This window comes from Amblyomma americanum, chromosome 1 (assembly GCF_052857255.1).
Source record: "Amblyomma americanum isolate KBUSLIRL-KWMA chromosome 1, ASM5285725v1, whole genome shotgun sequence".
Lineage (NCBI taxonomy): Eukaryota > Metazoa > Arthropoda > Arachnida > Ixodida > Ixodidae > Amblyomma > Amblyomma americanum.
This window is the reverse complement of record NC_135497.1, coordinates 529517966-529537301: the sequence shown is the minus strand read 5'-3', so window position 1 is coordinate 529537301 and position 19336 is coordinate 529517966. Positions and strand designations below refer to the sequence as shown.

Genomic DNA, 19336 nt, shown 5'->3' with positions numbered 1-19336 from the left:
CAGTTTTTCAGTTTTCCCAGGAGACACGGAAGGCGACCAACCAGGCAGTCAAGATAGACATCGTTTCTGCGAGCTAAAAAACTCAAGATATCGACATTTCTGAACGTTTGAACCTGTTATCAGGCCCTACAGTAACTCTATGAACTGTGAGGCATCGTGTCCAATGAGCTAAACTAAACAACAGGAGCACAGCTCAAACCCCGCATATGCGTGAAATAATTGGGTTTCCAGATTGACGTAGTAAACGAACACCTGGTGGAGGTAGGTCACCAATGGAAAAGAGTGATTTCATTAGAACAATCAATGTTCGTGTCATTCTTGAAAAGGTTGATGCGCACGCAAGAATCTGGGATTTCATTATGAGTTTGAACATGACACTGGCAGCGGCAGCGGCACGGGAAAGGCACCATCTTAAGAAGTTTTCTCTGCAATTGCAGATATGAAGTTCTGACATCGACTGCAACCGTCTGCGTGCACGTGTGCTGGTTGCTGCGGAAGATAACGTCATCTAGGACTGCATCGCTACCGGCCAGCGGACACGCCCACCCATCGGACGAGGCTATAAAGAAAGCCCAGAGACCTGCGGCTGTCACACTGGCAGCGGCAGCGGCACGGGAAAGGCACCATCTTAAGAAGTTTTCTCTGCAATTGCAGATATGAAGTTCTGACATCGACTACAACCGTCTGCGTGCACGTGTGCTGGTTGCAGCGGAAGATAACGTCATCTAGGACTGCATCGCTACCGGCCAGCGGACACGCCCACCCATCGGACGAGGCTATAAAGAAAGCCCAGAGACCTGCGGCTGTCACACTGGCAGCGGCAGCGGCACGGGAAAGGCACCATCTTAAGAAGTTTTCTCTGCAATTGCAGATATGAAGTTCTGACATCGACTACAACCGTCTGCGTGCACGTGTGCTGGTTGCTGCGGAAGATAACGTCATCTAGGACTGCATCGCTACCGGCCAGCGGACACGCCCACCCATCGGACGAGGCTATAAAGAAAGCCCAGAGACCTGCGGCTGTCACACTGGCAGCGGCAGCGGCACGGGAAAGGCACCATCTTAAGAAGTTTTCTCTGCAATTGCAGGTTAGTTGCTGCTCTGTTAATATATCTTCCCGCTGTCCTCTTTTACTGCTGCTGCTGCTGCCAAAAGTGTCGCTATGCCCCTTGATGAACACTGTGGGTCATGTGATATGCAACTCGAGGAACTTGATTCCAAAATCGACTGTAGTGACTGTAGATCTGTCTATCACACGGGGAAATGTGCAGGAATTTCAGATGCTACTATCAAGTCCAAAGGGGAGCAGTATCGCAGTGCGTGGCGTTGCTCAAATTGCAGGCGTTCGAAAGGTCGTACTCCACAACTCGATAGATCCAGTAATGATACGGATGACCAGGATGTTCGTGCACTGCTGAAATCAATCAATGAAAAGCTGGAGTACCTTTTACCGCTGAAAGAAACAGTTGACAGCGTCGAAGACACAGTTCAGTACATGAGTGACCAGTACGATGAGCTTCTAACTCGGGTAGAAAAGAACGAACGTGAGGTCAGGGAACTGAAACACAGGGTAGACAAGATTGAAAAGCAAGACGATGAAATAACGCAGCTGAAAAACGAAATGGACTGTTTGGAATGGAGAAGCCGAAAGCTGAACCTTGAGTTCCATGGAATTAAAGCAATGGAGGATGAAAACCTGATTGATGAGATAAATAAGCTGGCAACTCTAAACAACCTGCCACAGCTTCAGGAAAGTGACATAGTGTCCACTCATCGCCTTCCCTCAAAGCAAGATAAGATACCTGGCATTATCTGTCGTTTCGCCAAACAATCAGTAAGAGACAAATGGTGGCAAAACAGGAAAACACTGTGCCAGGGAAATGAGAGCATTTTTGGGTTAGAAAACCTGACAAAAAGGACACGTACTCTGCTTACCGAAACAAAGCTCTGGGCCAAGGCAAATAACTACAAATACGTATGGCACAACAACAACAAGGTCTTGGTCCGGAAAGCTGATGGGCAAAACGCGGTGGTCATTTCCTGCTCTAGTGACCGCGACAAACTTAAGCAACAGATCAGCTGAACACAAAGAACACTATGGCACCTACTCACTCTTACGTATTGCCACACACTTTCAACCATCACTTAGGTACAGCGTTTTCGAAGGCTTTCAAATGTTTTCACTTAAACATACGTTCTTTTACTCGCAAGGAACATGACTTACAACTCTTTTTTGAGCAAACAAAGCAATCCTTTGACGTCATTATGCTGACAGAGACTTGGTGTGTTGACGATGTGAACATCTTTCGGCTTCCATTGTACAATACTTTCTACCTGAATCGATCAACAGGTCGTGGTGGCGGAATATGCACCTTGGTTAAAAAGCCGTCTGCATGTGAAATATTGAACCAGTTTTCAGTAATAACTTATGACTATGAATTTTTATCAGTGATACAAAACAATACTGTTTTCGCTGTTTGCTATCGCCCTCCGAATGGTTCCGTTACATCATTCTTGGAGTTCTTAGAAACTTTTCTCGTCTTTATAAATGACAACAAATTCAATTTAATTTATGGCGGAGACATCAACATTAACATGATGAAGAATGATTCACCAAAACTTAGGTTAGATACTCTCTTGGAGATGAATGCGTGTTGGAATACTATCAGTCTTCCTACCAGAGTGACCGAGAATTCGTCATCTTTAATTGACGTATTTATTACGAATTTAAGTTCTGAAGTCATTAACGCTGGCGTCTTCGCATCGGATCTCAGTGATCACTTGCCGATATATTTATGTTTCAAGGGTCACGTTCGAAACAAGGAAACAAAGACAAACCGTTTCATTCAACTAATAACTGATCAGGCTCTTTCTATTTTTCGTGAGAAGATAGCTCAGACATGTTGGGACACTGTATACGATCTTAAAGACGCAAATTTGGCTTATGAGGCTTTCTTCAGCCTATTGAAAGAAAGTTATGACACTAGCTTTCCTTTTAAGTGCATTAAACACAAAAAGAAAATACGTAAACCATGGATTAGTGCAGAGCTATCTGCCAGAATACGGAGAAAGAATGCATTATACAGTGAATTTATAAAGACCAGAGACCCCGAAATATTTCAGGCTTTTAAAAAAATTAGGAATCGTTTAGACAAAGATATAAAAAGGCCAGGCGAGATTACTATACACTTTCCTTTAATTCACTAGCTCCAGGTACGGCCGCAATGTGGAAAAAACTGAACTCTTTGTTGAACTGCAATATTCCCGAGGAAAGGATACAGAGCTTAAAAATAAATGGCCTTGAGTTACAGGAAAAAGCACTTGCAGACGCTTTTAACGAACACTTTCTTAAAATTGGAAGTAACAACGCACCAGACAATGATTTTGATGGTATTCCATACAACTCTAGCTCTATATTTTTGTATCCAGTAAATGAGGGAGAGATAATTAGCACAATTCACAGTCTAAATAATAGTACCGCTAAAGATATTGATGGTATCCAAATAAAACCAATCAAATATGTTGCTGACCTTCACTCTCCTTGTCTTACCTATATCTTCAATATCTGTATAAGCGAAGGCACGTTTTCTCGAACGATGCAGATAGCGCGAGTCGCTGCGCTCTTTAAAAAAGGCGATAAAAACAACTTAGGAAACTATCGACCGTTATCAATCCTTGCCGTCTTTTCAAAAGTCTTCGAAAAAGTTATTTTAAAGCGACTATCCGAATTCGAGCAGAAACGTTGCCTGCTGACTGATTGCCAGTATGGCTTCCGTAAGGGTTTAGGCACACAACTCGCGTTGCTACAACAAAAAGAACACATACTAAATCAGTTTGAAGAAGGAAGACATGTACTAGGAATTTTTATTGACCTGTCAAAAGCATTTGACTCCATTAATCATCAACTTTTAATTAAGAAACTCCAACACTATGGCTTTCGTGGAAACGCTGCATCTCTTATACGCTCCTACTTGGAATTTCGTAGACAAATAGTCGTCATAAACAACCACAGTTCTAACCCATTATCTATTTCAGCAGGGGTCCCATAGGGCAGTATATTAGGACCTTTTTTATTTAATATGTACGTGAATGATATTGTGAATATTGATGCAACCGTGAAATTTATCATGTACGCGGATGATACCAGCATATTATTAACTGGTAAAACTAGTGACGACCTTGTTGATGCTGCTAATTTAACATTAATAAAACTAGACGAATGGACACGTAAAAACAGCCTGACGATTAATGCAAACAAAACAAAAGCCGTATTCTTTCGAAGTAAAAACAAAAACATAACAATACAAAAGTCTATCTACTTAAATGCCACTCCTCTCGAAGTAACTTCCAGTATTAAGACATTAGGTGTTATCTTTCAGCAGAATATGTCAAGGGATGTCCACGTGGACAGCATGCTAATTAAGCTAGCACAAGTAATTGGGCTAGTATACCGCAATCGCAATTTACTACCACCAAAAATCTTACTGTTACTTTATAATTCCTTATTCTCCTCCCGACTCAATTATTGTCACTTAGTTTGGTCTACGACAACTTACGGAAATTTGCAGAAGCTTCACAAGTTGCAGAAAAGGTTTGTAAGAGTAATAGAAAATCTGCCGTTTTATTCACATACGTATCATCTATTTCTCAAATACAACATATTTCCTGTTACCAAACTGTTTGATTATATCCTTTGCAAGGCAATTAAGAATGAAAACGCTAGCAACAGTTCATTTCTACCTCGTCTAGCCAGGTTACAATCAAACACTACTACACGCCAGACACGTCACACGGAGCTCTGGAAAGTAAGGACGTTTCGCACAACATACGGCCTACAAACAATACAGAATAAACTACCCCGGTTACTAAAGGATTTAAATCATAAACATATCCAACTTGAAAAGGTGACGTTCAAAACACTCCGCCGGTATTTCAACATGTACTAGGACACTTCGCTTGCCACTCCTGTTTACTCTGTCACGTTGTTGTTTACCCTGACTGTACCGCTTGTCTGTATTCACTTTGTTTTGAATTTTATTTGAAGCAAAATGTGCTTAATTTATCTGTTACTTTCGCTAAACTCATTGCCATCGCACATGAATGTTTCATTGCTTTTGTAAGTGCCTTCTAACTTCATTCTACCACATTTTCTGTATAATTTTATGTAGTTCTTGTGAGTGATTGTAATTGCAGATGTTTTCATGTTTTGTTCTATTTAGTTTTTGGATGAGACATGCCGTTTCATTGCGCCTATGATGCTGTCAAGTGTATAGGGGGGCCTCCGGCTTTGTCAAGCTGTCGCTTGTGACAGCTTTTACTGCGGGTCTCCCGCGCCATGTATTCATTAGGCGCAAATAAAACCATTATTATTATTATTATTATTACGACCCCAAGCATTTTTCTAGCATGTGGATTTTGAGAAGCTGCCGCAAAAGTTGGTAAACATGGACTAGGTGTTCAGTGACAGCGTCTTGGACTCCATGCTTCAGCGGAGTCAGGCAGTGATTGCCAGAAACGGTTTGCATGGGAAGTACTGACGTATTAGATTACTGTGTAAAAGCAGCCTTGAAGACGTCTCATTTTGTAATAAAAAAGATATAATAGCCGATACCATCACGCAGCGCAGAAAGTAGTTCATCAACAAATTTGCTGTGGGAGCAAACTATCGCTTAACATAATGATGAAGATTGGCTGCTATTTTGTAAAAAGTCACACATTGTCATACCACCAGTCTGGTGTGCACATTTTAGTGGGGTAAAAGAACATATATTATAAAAACTGAAATATCATATCTTTTTGCTCACTACTCTGTAAGCCCAGAGGCAGAACGCACTCGTGATCCCATACCTTGAGCATGTAGTGGCCGTGCGGCACGTCCGTCATGTCCACCCACTGGCAGTCGATGTTGTGTGCGTAGGTGTCGGTGCAGCCCACGGATATGCCCTGGTCGCCGTAGTTGGCGCAGTTGTAGCGCTTGTCCACGCCGGGCTGGCACACGTTGTCCTCGAGGCAGAAGCTCGCCTTGTGGCCCTCTGCCACTCGCCGGCCCTCCGCGTCCAGCACGTTGTAGTGCGCGAACACCTCCATCGAGTGGTAGTGCCTGTGCATAGCAGCCGAGGTGATCTACACAAGAGACGTTTGCTCCGGCAGATGACTCAGCAGATGCGCTCTTAAGCAAAATTTTTAAGTCTCGATAGCTGGCCACACAGCGGAATTTTACGCTATAAAATGCCGCTTTAAAGCTCAGATGGGTCGGTTCCTAACGACAGGAGGAGGATTCCGAGATGGGTTCTTTTTTTTTCTTGAACCGCGTGTTATTCGTACTACACGTTACGCCCGATTACAAATGCTATTATTGTGCCGCTTCTGCGCATATGTAAAGCGCCTATAAGTTCCTCTGTCTGAACTCCGAAACTTGAGTTTCGTTGGAATGCGAAAATGCACGAAAGAGTTCCTTGCGGTACATTTCTTGAGGTGCTCTTAAAAGTAAAGGCGTGGTGAGAATGCATTTCGATCAAGTATATGTTTGTCCTATATTTAACTCCTATTTCCAGAATCGCCGGGCCCCTGCTAAGCTAGAGTGCAGCGCACGCCCTCTGTAGGAGTGTATATAGTTCTTTTGTAAGGAAAGATTGAAAAAGAGAAAAGGTGCAGCCGAGGGGGCAGTCGAACTGCTCAAGTTTCTATCCTGAATCGGGAGCGGCCTCTCTTTACACTTCAGCTCCCTTCAACTTGGGCATCATCTGAAGCACGTGTTCAGTGCCATGGTTTCTGCGTGCTACTCATCTCGTGTTTGCCACCGCGCTCATCCCATTGGCCCCTGGCATCGCGAGGCAAGATTCGCACAGTTTGAGCTTCTGTGATCACGCCGTAATCTGGTGCTCCTTACGGGGTAACACACCCTCCTTTCAGCGCCCGCAGGGGGCTCTGAAATACAGCTTCAGAAACTCCGGCAGTTCTGGTTTATCTCTTTGTCTGCAACTGTTGGTCACAAACTGTTGGCCCCTCCTGAGAGGTTTAAGAATTTGACAACTGATTTCAAGCAATTATTCAGTCTAACATTAGGGGCAGGGGACACACATTACATTTGTTAAAACTCCCATCCCATAACACGTACTGCGTTCGGTATAAGATAACAGTCCTGCAACCGATTATATAGAATTTTATCTTTTCCCAGCCCTGGCCATCGGATCAAGCCACACCACGGCTTATGCTCTCTCATCGTCATTGGCTAGAATGCCAAGCGATGAACGAGGGTGTGGCGTCACTTCAGCACCAAGGGCAGCAAACACAAATGTAGAACGGAATGTTCTATGCGTCGGCCCAGGTTCCTGAGTGCTGTATGCGCACTCCTACAACGTTTGTCCGTAAAGCTTCGAGACTGATTTATTTTCTTCTCTAGAAATGATTACCCAAAACAAGTGTTGGTGTATATGTGTAGCGCAATGTTGTGGGGCTAACCTGAGCTATTTATGTTAATTGCTGTGGCAGCCACTAGATTGCACTGCATGTAGAAAAATACGTTGTGCCTAGTCGTCTGCACATTCTACTGTTAGTTAAAGTGGAGAAATGAGCATCCTCCTAGAAAACCGTGTAAACATAAAATTCTGTGTGAAGCTTGGCAAGACAGCTACATAGACATATGAGCTCCTTCGTGACGCTTAAGGCAACGAGACATTATCGCATGCGCAAGTTTTCAAGTGGCACAATAGGTTTGTTTCGGGGAGAATGTCGGTGGAAGACGACACAAGGCAGGGGCGCCCTTAAACCTCACGAAATGAAAACAACGTGGCTCGGATGAGGGAAATCGTACAGCAAGACCACGCCATTACAGTCAGCATGCTATCAGATGCTCTAGATGTTAGTAAGGCAACATGCCACCAAATTTTGCGTGAGAACTTGGGGAAACGAAAGCTGAATGCCTGACTTGTGCCGTACTCCTTCCCAGATGACCAGAAAAACAGGCGGACATCAGTGAGCGCTGAACTTGTTCTCCCAGGCAGAGAAGGATGCTGCATTCGTCGACAGCATCATTGCTGAAGACGAAACATGGTGTTTTCAATAAGATCCTCAAACAGAGAGGCAGAGCGCCGAATGGCGCTCCACAAGCTCTCCGGCCTGGAGAAAGGTGCGGCGACAGAAGACCGAAACAAAGGCTATGATGCTTATTGTTTTCGATGCCAGAGGTGTCATACACCACGAGTTCGTCCCAAAAGGGCAGGCGGTGAATCAGGAGTTTTATATCCGCGTGCACCAACGCATGCGTGATGCACTGCGACGCTATCGCCGTGACTTATGGGCATCAGGACAATAGCGCCTTCTCCACGATAACTCAAGCCCGCACACTGCTCTAAGCTTGGCAAAATTTTTGGTCAAGCACATCATTACTTTACTTCCTCATCGCCATACTCGCCTGGCCTCTCCCTATGCGATTTTTTTCTTTTTGCTCGCTTGAAGAAAGCCCTAAAAGGTCGCTGGATGGGGAGCGTGGAGGACATTCAAGCCGCCACGACAAAGCAGCTGACAGCCCTACAAAAATCAGCGCTTTCCAACTGTTTCCAAGACCTCAAAAAGCGCTGGAAGCTGTGCATAGACTGTAAGAGACACTATTTCGAAGTGGTGCTGCGCAAATGATTTCAATGTTAAACGCACCTTTTTAAATGGACTCACTCTCAGAATTTTACGGACAAAGGTTGTATTTCCTCCATAGATTTTAGGACCGTAAAAAGGCCCAGGAACATAGAGCAATACATGGAAGAATCTAAACCCTTGGTCTTGTACCCGCGTTCTCCGGCAGTCTGAGGGAAAGGCGATGCGGCAGTGATGCTCACATGTGGCAGGAGTGCCAGATCCAGGCGTGCTTGGGCAGGAAGGGCATGAATTCGGCCGTGCCCACGTTCGCCACTCGAGCCGTGAAGCGCAGCAGGCGACGGCTCTCGTACAGCCAGCCTGCGAGACCGCACACACGCGCGAGCTGTAGCATCACCGTGTTCTGTTATGGTGTCAACACTATTTCAGAGGTGAATAACAGTGCAGCAATGAACAACGGCTAACCAAGGGACCTCAAGTTGCTGCGTTCTGCTCAGATCCGAAGGGTACAGGGGATTTTTCATGCAGGCAAATGCGGATCATAACTGGCCGGTACACACCTGATTGTGTTGCTCCTTGTGCCAAAGCTCCCAGCACTGGAAGATGGCCAAAAGGCACGCAAAGTGGTCATTTTTGTTCATAATGAGCGGTAAGGCAATGTTTTCGCCTTTGCCTTCACGATAATCCGTGCTTAGTTCCAAAATCATTGTCATGGCGAGCTTGTTTTTGCACTAGTGATTATCAGCCTTGTTTTTCAGTGTCAAATGAGGGAGCGCTATAACACAACGATCCTATTCTAAGTCTATTCATTGGTGGCGCCTTGACAGCTTTCGACGCACTCTCATTATCACCGGGGTTAGTCAGTCAGCGAGGCGGATAACAGTTTAACAGAACCAAATGACATTTCTCATTATACACCGGTCTAGATTCCATTTAGGGCTATGCCTCTTTTCATGCTTTCTCGTAGTTTTATTCCAGGACTTAGCCAAACCCACTCGTATTCTGGCCATGGTGCTAGCCACTGCGTAGCACAGGGGTCTAACACATTGCATTCTTCATTTTTAACGCCATAGTGTTAATGGGCTCGTGTCGCTGAAAATTCAGTGTCGTCGGCTATGAGCAAAAATGCACGCTCTCATCTACTGAGAAGCAATCAAGGAGGCAGGTTGGCCCCCTAGGTAACGCAATCTTGCGGTGTCATAATAACCTGCCTACCGAATTGTCACCAAACTGCGCACCGTGGCAGATGGAACCTAAATTAATGATTGGCTGCGCGAGGTTGCTAGGAAAGAGTAACCTCAGTCACACAAGCCCCACCGGTGGCAGCAGCTACCATCGCAGGGCAGTGGCATGTCGATTAACCGCTGTACCACTGCGCCACGGGTGGCACGAGGACTTCCAGCGATCTATGAATATTAGGCAGAGAATGACCAATTATGCATGTATGGGCATTAACCCATTAAATCTATCGCGTCATACCGTCAAGGCGGAGCTCATAAGTGTCCTCTCCATTTTATTGTAAAGATCAGTTTTTTTTTTCAGTGTTTTTCGAGCTGCTCGAACGAATGGTCATGCTTTTGCGAGTTCCGGCAGGCCAGAGATCAGCAGTGACCAATCCCTGATCACCACCTGGCCACCGGGCCCTTTCTGCGGTTTCGGGGCTGCCTTCGGAAGTCCTTCAACATCACTGACCCTTTTCTCGAGGTCTTGGACGACCGTTGGCGGTTTTTTAGCCGTTTTTTGAGGTTTTTACCGCATTTTTGCGGTCTGGGACTTAGCCGCGGCTGGGTTCCGCCGCGGTCAAGGAGGAGAAAGACGAAGTCTCTCTCCCTGGCCGCCTGAGCTCTCCTGCGGCCTCGTGGTCCTTCGGGGCGCCTTTTCCGGCTGCGGTTCGGGGTCCGGGCCCTCTCTGCCGCCGCCGCGACCGGTCCGCGAGGCCGGCTAGCGATTTTTCGGCCCTTTTTGATGTCCTCATCTTCGCTGCCGGCTCTCCATCTGCGGCCGCCCGCGGCGCCTGCCCTGCCCTGGAAACGCCTCGCCGCGCCAGACATCGACGCCTACACATTCAGGTGGGCCCACCGTCGCCCTCCCGCGCCCGATCGCGGTTCTTCAGGCTCTCTTTTTTTGGGACGCTGGCGATTTTTCGCTCTTTCGCGAGCTACTGCAGATCTGGGCCTCGCGCTCAGGCTTTGCCGTAGCGAGGCCTAGGGCCGGCTCACCCTGTCCCGTTGGTTGCAGGGCTGGCTTTCGCCCGCGTCCTCTAGGATGTGCGCCTCGCGCACACCTCCTGCTGCGTCGCCCTCTCGGCCGAACCAACCGGTAGTCACCCTGCACCGACTGTCCCCGGATAATAATAATAATAATAATAATAATAATAATAATAATAATAATAATAATAATAATAATAATAATAATAATAATAATAATAATTGGTTTGTGGGGAATGGAAATGGCTCTGTATCTGTCTCATATATCGATGGACACCTGAATCGCGCCGTAAGGGAAGGAATAAAGGAGGGAGTAAAAGAAGAAAGGATGAAAGACGTGCTGTAGTAGAGGGCTCCGGAATAATTTCGACCATCTGGGCATCTTTAACGTGCGCTGACATCGCACAGCACACGGGCGCCTTAGCGTTTTGCCTCCATAAAAACGCAGCCGCCGCGGTCGGGTTGGAACCCGGGAACTCCGGATAAGTAGCCGAGCGAGCCACCGCGGTGGGTGTCCCCGGATGCCAGTTCGAGTTCCGCGCAGACGGGCGCGGGTGCCACCACCCCGCGCTCAGACTTCTCAGAAGACGGGGAGACGTCTCCGAGGAAAATTTGCGGCCGGCAGGGGCATCGGTTCCGGCTGAGGGCAACACTTCTGCCGCCGCCTTGGGTTCACGTGTCTCACCGGACTACGTGTTGACCTCGGGCGACGACTCTCTGTCACAGGTCATCTGCCCGTACGGCGTCGGGCCGAGGCCCGCACGTGGCGCACCGGGAGCCCCTCCCGAGGAGCCTACGGACGTCGGGGTTAGGCTTGACCTGGCATTTACTGCGATGCCCGAGTTTGCCGACGTCACCCGCCTTCAGGCGCGCCTGACCGCGTTCCTGGACTCGGACAAAAACAAGATTTGCGTCCAGGCCCGCACGCAACGCCCAGTTTTGGCTGTTGCGGCCACTTTCGCCGATGTCGTCCACGGAAACGATCCTCACGCGACGACGATGACCGCGGGACCTGCCCAGCCGGCATCCCCAACCACTAAACAGCGACCACAAGCTGTGAGCTATGTTGCCTTTTTAACACCGGTAACACCCACGACAACATCTGCCCAGCTAATACAAACCATGAAATCAAACATCATCCGTGAGGGAAAGAGCATAGGCCCCGTCGTTTTCAAACGTTCCGCAAACGGCGTCACCATTTTAGCTTGTCCCATAAAAACACAAAATAAAAAATTTGACAGAAGTCTGTCTGGCTGAAAATTTAATTTAGGAGGAGGATTACTAACGCCATCCAAGTCAATGTATTTAAGGAGCACGGATTAGTTGCTTTATTCATTTAATTATTTCAAATATCGTGAGGGCATAAGTACAGTATAAAAATCAAACCCATAGAGTAAAAACATCATACATTTCACGTGGCAGTAGTGAACGGAAAGGTGACACAATACTAGAAAGTGCGATTAGCAACAGCAAAAAATAGAAAAAACAGAAAAAAGAAGAAATCAACGGCAGTATGGCTAAGGCGAATAGCAAAGAAAACGAAGCCCGGGGTATTCAAAAACAGCTCATCACATCGGTTAGGGCAGATTTGAAGAGAACGGGGTCATTAATGTTTACTAACGATGCAGGCACTCTGTTCCATTCAGTGTAAGTTTTTTGAAGAAATGATTTTGAGAAAGTCGCAGTTTTACAGTGTGGTATGTAAACTGTGTTGGTGGTCATGTCGAGCAGAGAAAAATGGGGGCAGCTGGATCCTAAGTGACGGGAGTGACGCGTTATGATAACAGATTTTGTGAAAGACTCATGCGTGATACCTTCCTGCGGGTAGCTAGTGCTTGGATGTTTAGAGCGGCCTTCACTTGAGTGACACTTGCAGTGCGCTTATAATTAGCAAAGATAAAACGGGTTGATCGTTTCCACATTTTTTCTAGTGCTTGAGATAAAGTTGAGTGATCTTGATCCCACATTTATGAGGCATATTCCAACTGTGGCCGAACAAAGGTTGTGTATAGCTTGAATTTCAGTGAGGATGGTACAAGGTAAAAATTACGTTTTTCAAATAACCTAGAGATCTATTTCCTTTGGATGTTATGAATTCTCTGTGTGATTTCCAGGAGAATGTGGTAGCTACCTGAACACCAATGTAGCGATACGATGCGACGGATTCTAACGCCAGGTTGTTTGATATGTATGTGGGACACACTGCGTTAAAATGGGAAAAACGCCTCAACTTACATTTTTTAATGATAAGTTGCATTTGCCATGGACGGCACCACTTAATCACGTTAATCATGTCGGATTGAAGGAATTGACCATTGGTGTTATCGTTCGTTATTTGCGGTATATACCATAGTCATCAACAAACAACCACATCTGTGAAGAAACTACATACGTAAATCGTTAATATAAATAAGGAACAAAAGATTGCCAAGAACCGATCCTTGTGGTACTCCCGATATGACTGATGCCAGTGGGTAGTTAGTGCATTAACAGTAAAAAAATTGCACACGGTTATTAAGGAAAAGGTGGATCCAGTCAAACAGTGTTGGGTAAATTTTTAAAGAGCGGAGTTTATGGAGAAGGGAGTGGTTAACTTTGTCAAATGCTTTTGAGAAGTCAAGAAAGATGAAATAAATTAGCAAACATGAATACAAATGAAGTTGCACGTTGTGAGTTAAGGAAAAAGTTGTGTTTCACATTGCAATGATTTGCAAAACCCTTAATGAGAATGAAACTTAAATGAGAAAAAAAAGTTCATCTCTTCTAGGAAGTTAACAAGGTGAGCAAATATATGTTCCATTATTTTGCATGGGGCTGACGTAAGTGGTATGGGCCTGTAGCTTAACGGGCCGTGCTTTTCACCAGACTTATAAATAGGAATCACCTTTTTGGTCTTCCAATCATTGAGTAATGATGCAGAATTCAGAGACTTGGAGAAAATACATTGAAGAATCATAGAGCAGTACACACTAGTATTTTTTTAGTTTGTATTAATTAGATCTACTCCGCAGGAAGTACTCTAGTTTAGTTCGGTGATGACAGATTTCATGCCAGCAAAATCGAATGTAATGGTGTTCATTTCATAGTAATTAGGATGTAGGTTTTCAAACGCCGACCACTTGATAAAGACATTGAGAACGATTGGATGAAAGCAACATTGGGTAGAGAAACGCATTGTCGCCAGGGCACCGGATCACCTGATGTTGACTTTAGTGATACTGTTTGTGTTTTGTTTCTTTATTGTCTTCCGAAAGCTTTTGGGGTTAGTTTTTAACATGTTTGGAAGGGTATTGTTTAAAAACGAAAACTTAGCAGTCTTAAGAGCCGATGGGTAGGAAGAGGAAGCAGTCTTGTATGCTAACCAACTTGTAAGTGTTAAAGTGCGCTTGGCTCCTCGAAAAAAACATTTTTTGTTAGGTAGTCTATTAAGGAGGAGCAGAAGGACTTTAAAGGAACAGGAGAGGTCTGCCTGGTTGTCCGCATGGTATGCTAGTCCAGGTGAGGGTGAAAAAAGAGAAGAGTAGAGAAGAGGATGGTGAAAAAAAGGTGATCGTGCTTAAAAAGTTGCGATGCAAGGATCAACAAATGATGCCATTTCTTTATTGAGTTCCGTGAAGTTGCCTTTGCTATAATTCCTAATGGTTTTAAAGGGGTTACGTGAAGGGAAGCTTTGAAACGTTATGATATATGTAAAATATCGTGATCACTCAGACCAAGCAAATGCGTAAGTGTTAAAACATTGTGCCGTGATGAAGTTAAAATCAGATCTAAGAGGGATGACGAATGATCTCTGACACATATCGTTGATGTTACAAGTAGGGATAGGCCAAAGTCTGCGCAGGTGTTGAGGTATAGACAGAACTCGCTTGATGATGAAGGGTCTGCAGATGGACACACATGGGGCCAGGAAATACTAGGAAAGCTAAAATCTCCCGTCAGTAAAATTAGTGTCTAATTGAACTAGACAGTTATTTCATTTAGGATGTCATATAAATTGTCGCAAAAAGATATCTGACATGATGAGTGGCAGCTAGCACCTATGATAAATTTTTGAAATGTACGCTAAGGCAACACCACAGTGATTCAATCTCGACACTAACTGGAACAGAAACACAATCAAAACACTCATCTGTGGCTAAAAATACACCACCTCCTATTACGTTTTTATGACCATTACAGGAAAATACATTTTTATTACAATTAAATAATTCACAGTTCGATATTTTGCTTGTGGTATGTCTGGACATGTCTGAGAAGACATATCAAGATAAAATATTTGAAAAAAACCTCTAGCTTCCTGTGCCTTCTCAAACATGTGCTTGTGTGCGCGCGTGCTTGCGTGTTTCGTTGTGAAGAGCTGCGAGCTACCGTTCTCAACGTCTTTGATGAAAGCATTTGGAGTCAACATAGGCTCTAACGGCCCGGGCAGAAGTGATTGGGCATTGCTTTAGGCCTACGTTTCTTCCTGAGCATAAAGATACCGAACGTAGTTTCGATCTGAAGTGACTGATAGCTAAGTTCGTCTTTGTACTCAATGGGGGCACAATTCGCGCTCATCGCAGGACACAAAAATATTGTCACGAAGTGGTGACTGTAGTGCGGAGAGCAGAAAGGCTGCGAAAATGGTGTCTAAACAAAACTCCTTTTTGGGCTGACTTGCGTCCACAATGGACTGAATCACTAAGCGGCGGTGTAGCACTAAGCGTGCTCAGCGGTCGTGGAACAGAATGTCCGCCGCTTTCGGCCGTGCTGAATTTAAAGATGATAGCAAACTTTCGAGATAAAGCGTGCAAAGTTACTAGAATATTCTGAAACAACGTAGAATCAGCTCTGCCCGGATGCGATCAATCGAAATAAGTCTGGTCGCGTCTTGCGTCGCAAAAAAGCGATAAAGCGGAGTGCCGGCAACCTTGAAGAATGAACAAACAAGCACTGCAAAGATTCGTGGCATTACTGCCCTCTCAAAGAACCATAGACCTGATACATTAAAAAAACTAGGGCGACTAGCAACAAATAAAACGGATCGTGAGAAAATAACACCGGCTGTGGAAACACAGCGTCCTTTATCGCCCATAATATGGCTTTAGACGGACGACATGGACAACTTCTGGTCGTACGCGGCGTCACTGGGAGGCAGTCATTGCGTCAGGGATGACTACATAATCCATTTCACCTAGCCGACGAAGAGCATTGTACGGGCCGAAATAGCGGCGCAAAAGCTTCACACTCAATCTACAGCGGCGAATGAGCGAACAAACCCTGACTTGGTCTCCTGGCTTGTCATCCACGTCGCATCTTCGTAAGTTATAGCGTCTGGCGTCGGCCCGCTGCTGGTCTTTGATCTGTAATCGGGCAAGTCTTCGGGCGTCTTCTGCGCGTTGATGGTAGGCGGCAACGGCGACGTTCTCTTCGTCGGTAGCGTTGGGCAGCATTTAGTCTAGGGTGGTGGTGGCCTCCCTGACATGAACGAACCTAAAAGGATTTTGTTTGTTTGTTTGTTTTACGGCCGTTTAACATCCCAAAGCGACTTAGGCTATGACAGACGCCGTAGTTAAGGGCTGCGGAAATTTCGACCACCTGGTGTACTTTAACGTGCGCTGACATCGCACAGTACACGGGCCTCTAAAATTTCACCTCCATTGAAATTCGAACGCCGCGGCCGAGATCGAACCCTCGTCTCTCAGACCAGCAGCCGAGCGCAGGCCGTTACCACTCAGCCACCGCGGCGGATGAGCCTAAAAGGCGCCATTTAGGTAGTCTGCTGCACTGCGGTGTTGTAGGCGAAGACGACGTAAAGCAGGATGACGTCCCAGGTCTTGTGTTCGGCATCCACATTCATGGCGACCATATCGGCGATGGTCTTGTTCAGGCGCTCGGTCAGTCAGTTGGTCTGCAGATGGTATAAAGTTGTCCTCCGGTGTCTTGTTTGGCTGTAACGCAGGATGGTTTGTGTTAGTTCCGCCGTGAATGCTGTTCCTCTGTCCATGATGAGCACATCGCGGGCGCCGTGTCGAAGAAGAATGCACTTTCTGAAAAATTAGGCGACTGTTGCTGCTGTTGCGTTCGGTAGTGTTCTTGACTCTGCGTAGAGGGTAAGGTAGTGAGTCGATATGATGATCGGCTTATTTCCAGATGTTGACTTTGGGAAAGGGCCAAGCAAGTCTATGCGATCTACTGAAAGTGCCCTGAGGGTGGTTGAATGGTGTTCAGAAATCCTGTTGGTCGGGTGGGAGGGAGTCTTTCGTCGCTGACAATCTCGGCAGGTTTTCACATAATGTGCGACATCGGCAGACAGTCGGGGCCAGTAATACTTGTCTTGAATGCGGCGGAGGGTGCGAGTAAACCCGAGATGTTCAGCTGTTGGCTCGTCGTTTGAAGCCTGTAGACCTTCTTCGAGGAGACAAGCAGGTACAAGGAGGTAAGCTGTTTTGTTCGCCGCGAAGTTCTTCATGAGGACATCATTCTGTTCACAGACGTAAGACAGTCCTCGCTTGAATGAGCCGGGTTGCGAAGAAACCTTGCCTTCCATGCACTCCATGAGGCGTTTTAAGTCGGGGTATGAGCGTTGCTGCTGTTCAAAAGAGTTGGGGCTGATGGATCCCAGGAAGGCGCCCTCATCGTCGTCTGGCGGCGGTGAAACTACAGGGGCTTGTGAGAGGCAATCGGCGCCATAGTGCTTGCGTCCGGGCATGTAAAAGACAGTGACGTCAAACTCCTGGAGGCGCAACTCCATCGGGCGAGGCGGCCAGAGGAGTCCTGCAAATTGGCACGCCAGCACAGCGCGTGGTGATCGCTGGCCACCTTGAATGATCGTCCGTACAGGTAGGGCGGAATTTTGACGTAGCCCAGATCATGACAAGGCACTCCTCCTCAGTTTTCGAACAGTTAGCCTAGGCCTTGGAAAGGGAACGGCTAGTGTATGCGATGACTTTCTCCAGCCAGTCATTTTTTTTTTTGAACAAGGAAGACGCCTCGGCCCACACTTCTTGCATCGATGTGAACTTCAGTATCGGCGTTTTCATCAAAATGCGCGAGGATCGGTGGGGACATATAATTACGCTGAAGTTCTTTGAAGGATTCTGCTTGGGGGGTTCCCATTTATATGGCACTGATGCCTTCGTCAGTTCTGTCAGGGTCTCGGCGATGCACGAAAAGTTTTTCACAAATCGTCGGTAATATCGCACAGTCCACGGAATCTGCGCACTGCTTTCTTATCGGCCGGCGGAGGAAACTATTCAATAGCAGCCTTTTTTGGGGGGGCCTGGGCGCAATCCCCTCTTGCTAACGATGTGGCTTAGAAACAGCTGCTCTTCATAGGCAAACTAGCACTTCTCTGCTTTCAAGGTTAGGCCAGACGACCTCATGGCGTCTAGTACTGTTCGAACTCTTTTTGAGGTGCTCTTCAAAGTTCGAGGCGAAGACAACGGCGTCATTTAAATATACCAGACAAATTTGCCACTACAGGCGTACCAGCACTATATCCATTACTCGCTGAAACGTCGCAGGTGAGGAGCAGAGACCGAATAGCCTCACCTTGAACTCAGAGTCCATCCGGAGTAATTATTACGGTCTTCTCGCGATCTCTTTCATCAACTTCAATTTGCCAGTAGCCGCTTTTGAGGTCCATCGATGATAAATACTTGGCGTTGCAGAGCCGGTCCAGTGTGTCGTCGATGCGCGGGACGGGGCAGACGCCCTTCTTTGTTATGTTGTTCAAGTGGCGGTATTCAATGCAGAATCAAAGTGTGCAGTCTTTTTTTCTCACTAGAACAAGCGGTGCTGCCCATGCGCTGTTTGAAGGCTGGATGACGTCGTCCCGAAGCATTTCTTCCACTTGGTCCCGGATGGCTTTTCGTTCTCGCGGCGACACACAGTAGGGGCTTTGATGGAGAGGTCGGGCGTGCTGGTCGGTTATATTACGATGCTTGGCAACTGGCATTTGTCGGACCTTCGGCGATGACGAAAAACACTCGCTGTATCTTCGAAGCAGATTGCGGATCTAGTGTTGTCTGTTCCGGGGCAGGGATGGTTGATGTCGGAAGAGGGCGAGTTCTCTTGGTCAGGCGAATCTTGTGCGGGTTGGTTGGAGATGGCAAAGGAGTCTCGTACATCGGATATTTCGTCGATGAAAGCAATCATCGTCCCTCTGTTAATGTGCCGGTATTTTTGGTTCAGGACAGTCAGCAGTACTTCGGCCTGGCCATTACGGAAATGTGCGATGCCTCTTGCGACGCTGATTCCTCGGTCAAAGATTTAGATTCCCTCCTGGGTGTCCAGTCTGCAAGAACAGAGACTGTGAGGTGGATATCCACCACCTGTTGTGGGACTGCCCGGCGCTGAAGCCCACGAGCATTCGGCACCTGGGGGCAGTGGGACTCTCAACGGACAATCAGGATTGCTATATTGCGTGGACACAGGGTCCATATCATCGTTCACTTCTTGATTTCATCAAATCAGCCCATCTTTTTTTCATTTATTTAGGCATCGTACTCATCTCTCACTTCATAGTTGTTATGCCTTGAGGCAATAAACATCGCTTC

General features: G+C 46.4%; 2 protein-coding genes across 3 annotated transcripts in view; one reads left to right on the top strand and one right to left on the bottom strand.

The window, feature by feature from the left end:
• Nucleotides 1–19336, bottom strand: part of LOC144116268 (lysyl oxidase homolog 2-like) — a 92930-nt gene that overhangs the window by 17803 nt on the left and 55791 nt on the right. The window contains exons 7-9 of one of the 2 annotated variants that reach the window (XM_077650986.1): nucleotides 9150–9185; nucleotides 8832–8949; nucleotides 5848–6100 (exon numbers count right to left, since the gene is read on the bottom strand). In XM_077650986.1, coding sequence (XP_077507112.1) covers nucleotides 5848–6100; nucleotides 8832–8949; nucleotides 9150–9185 — 407 coding nt within the window. The remainder of the gene's footprint in view (nucleotides 1–5847; nucleotides 6101–8831; nucleotides 8950–9149; nucleotides 9186–19336) is intronic. The other variant, XM_077650985.1, reaches the window with a different exon arrangement.
• LOC144107567 (uncharacterized) lies at nucleotides 800–2154 on the top strand. Its single transcript, XM_077640643.1, has one exon. The coding sequence runs from the start codon at nucleotides 1163–1165 to the stop codon at nucleotides 2081–2083; it is 921 nt and encodes a 306-aa protein (XP_077496769.1). The 5' UTR covers nucleotides 800–1162; the 3' UTR covers nucleotides 2084–2154.

What these genes read in the sequence shown, in the direction of transcription:
- LOC144107567 (XM_077640643.1), top strand. Translation starts at nt 1,163, where the DNA reads ATGCCCCTTGATGAACACTGTGGGTCATGTGATATGCAACTCGAGGAA.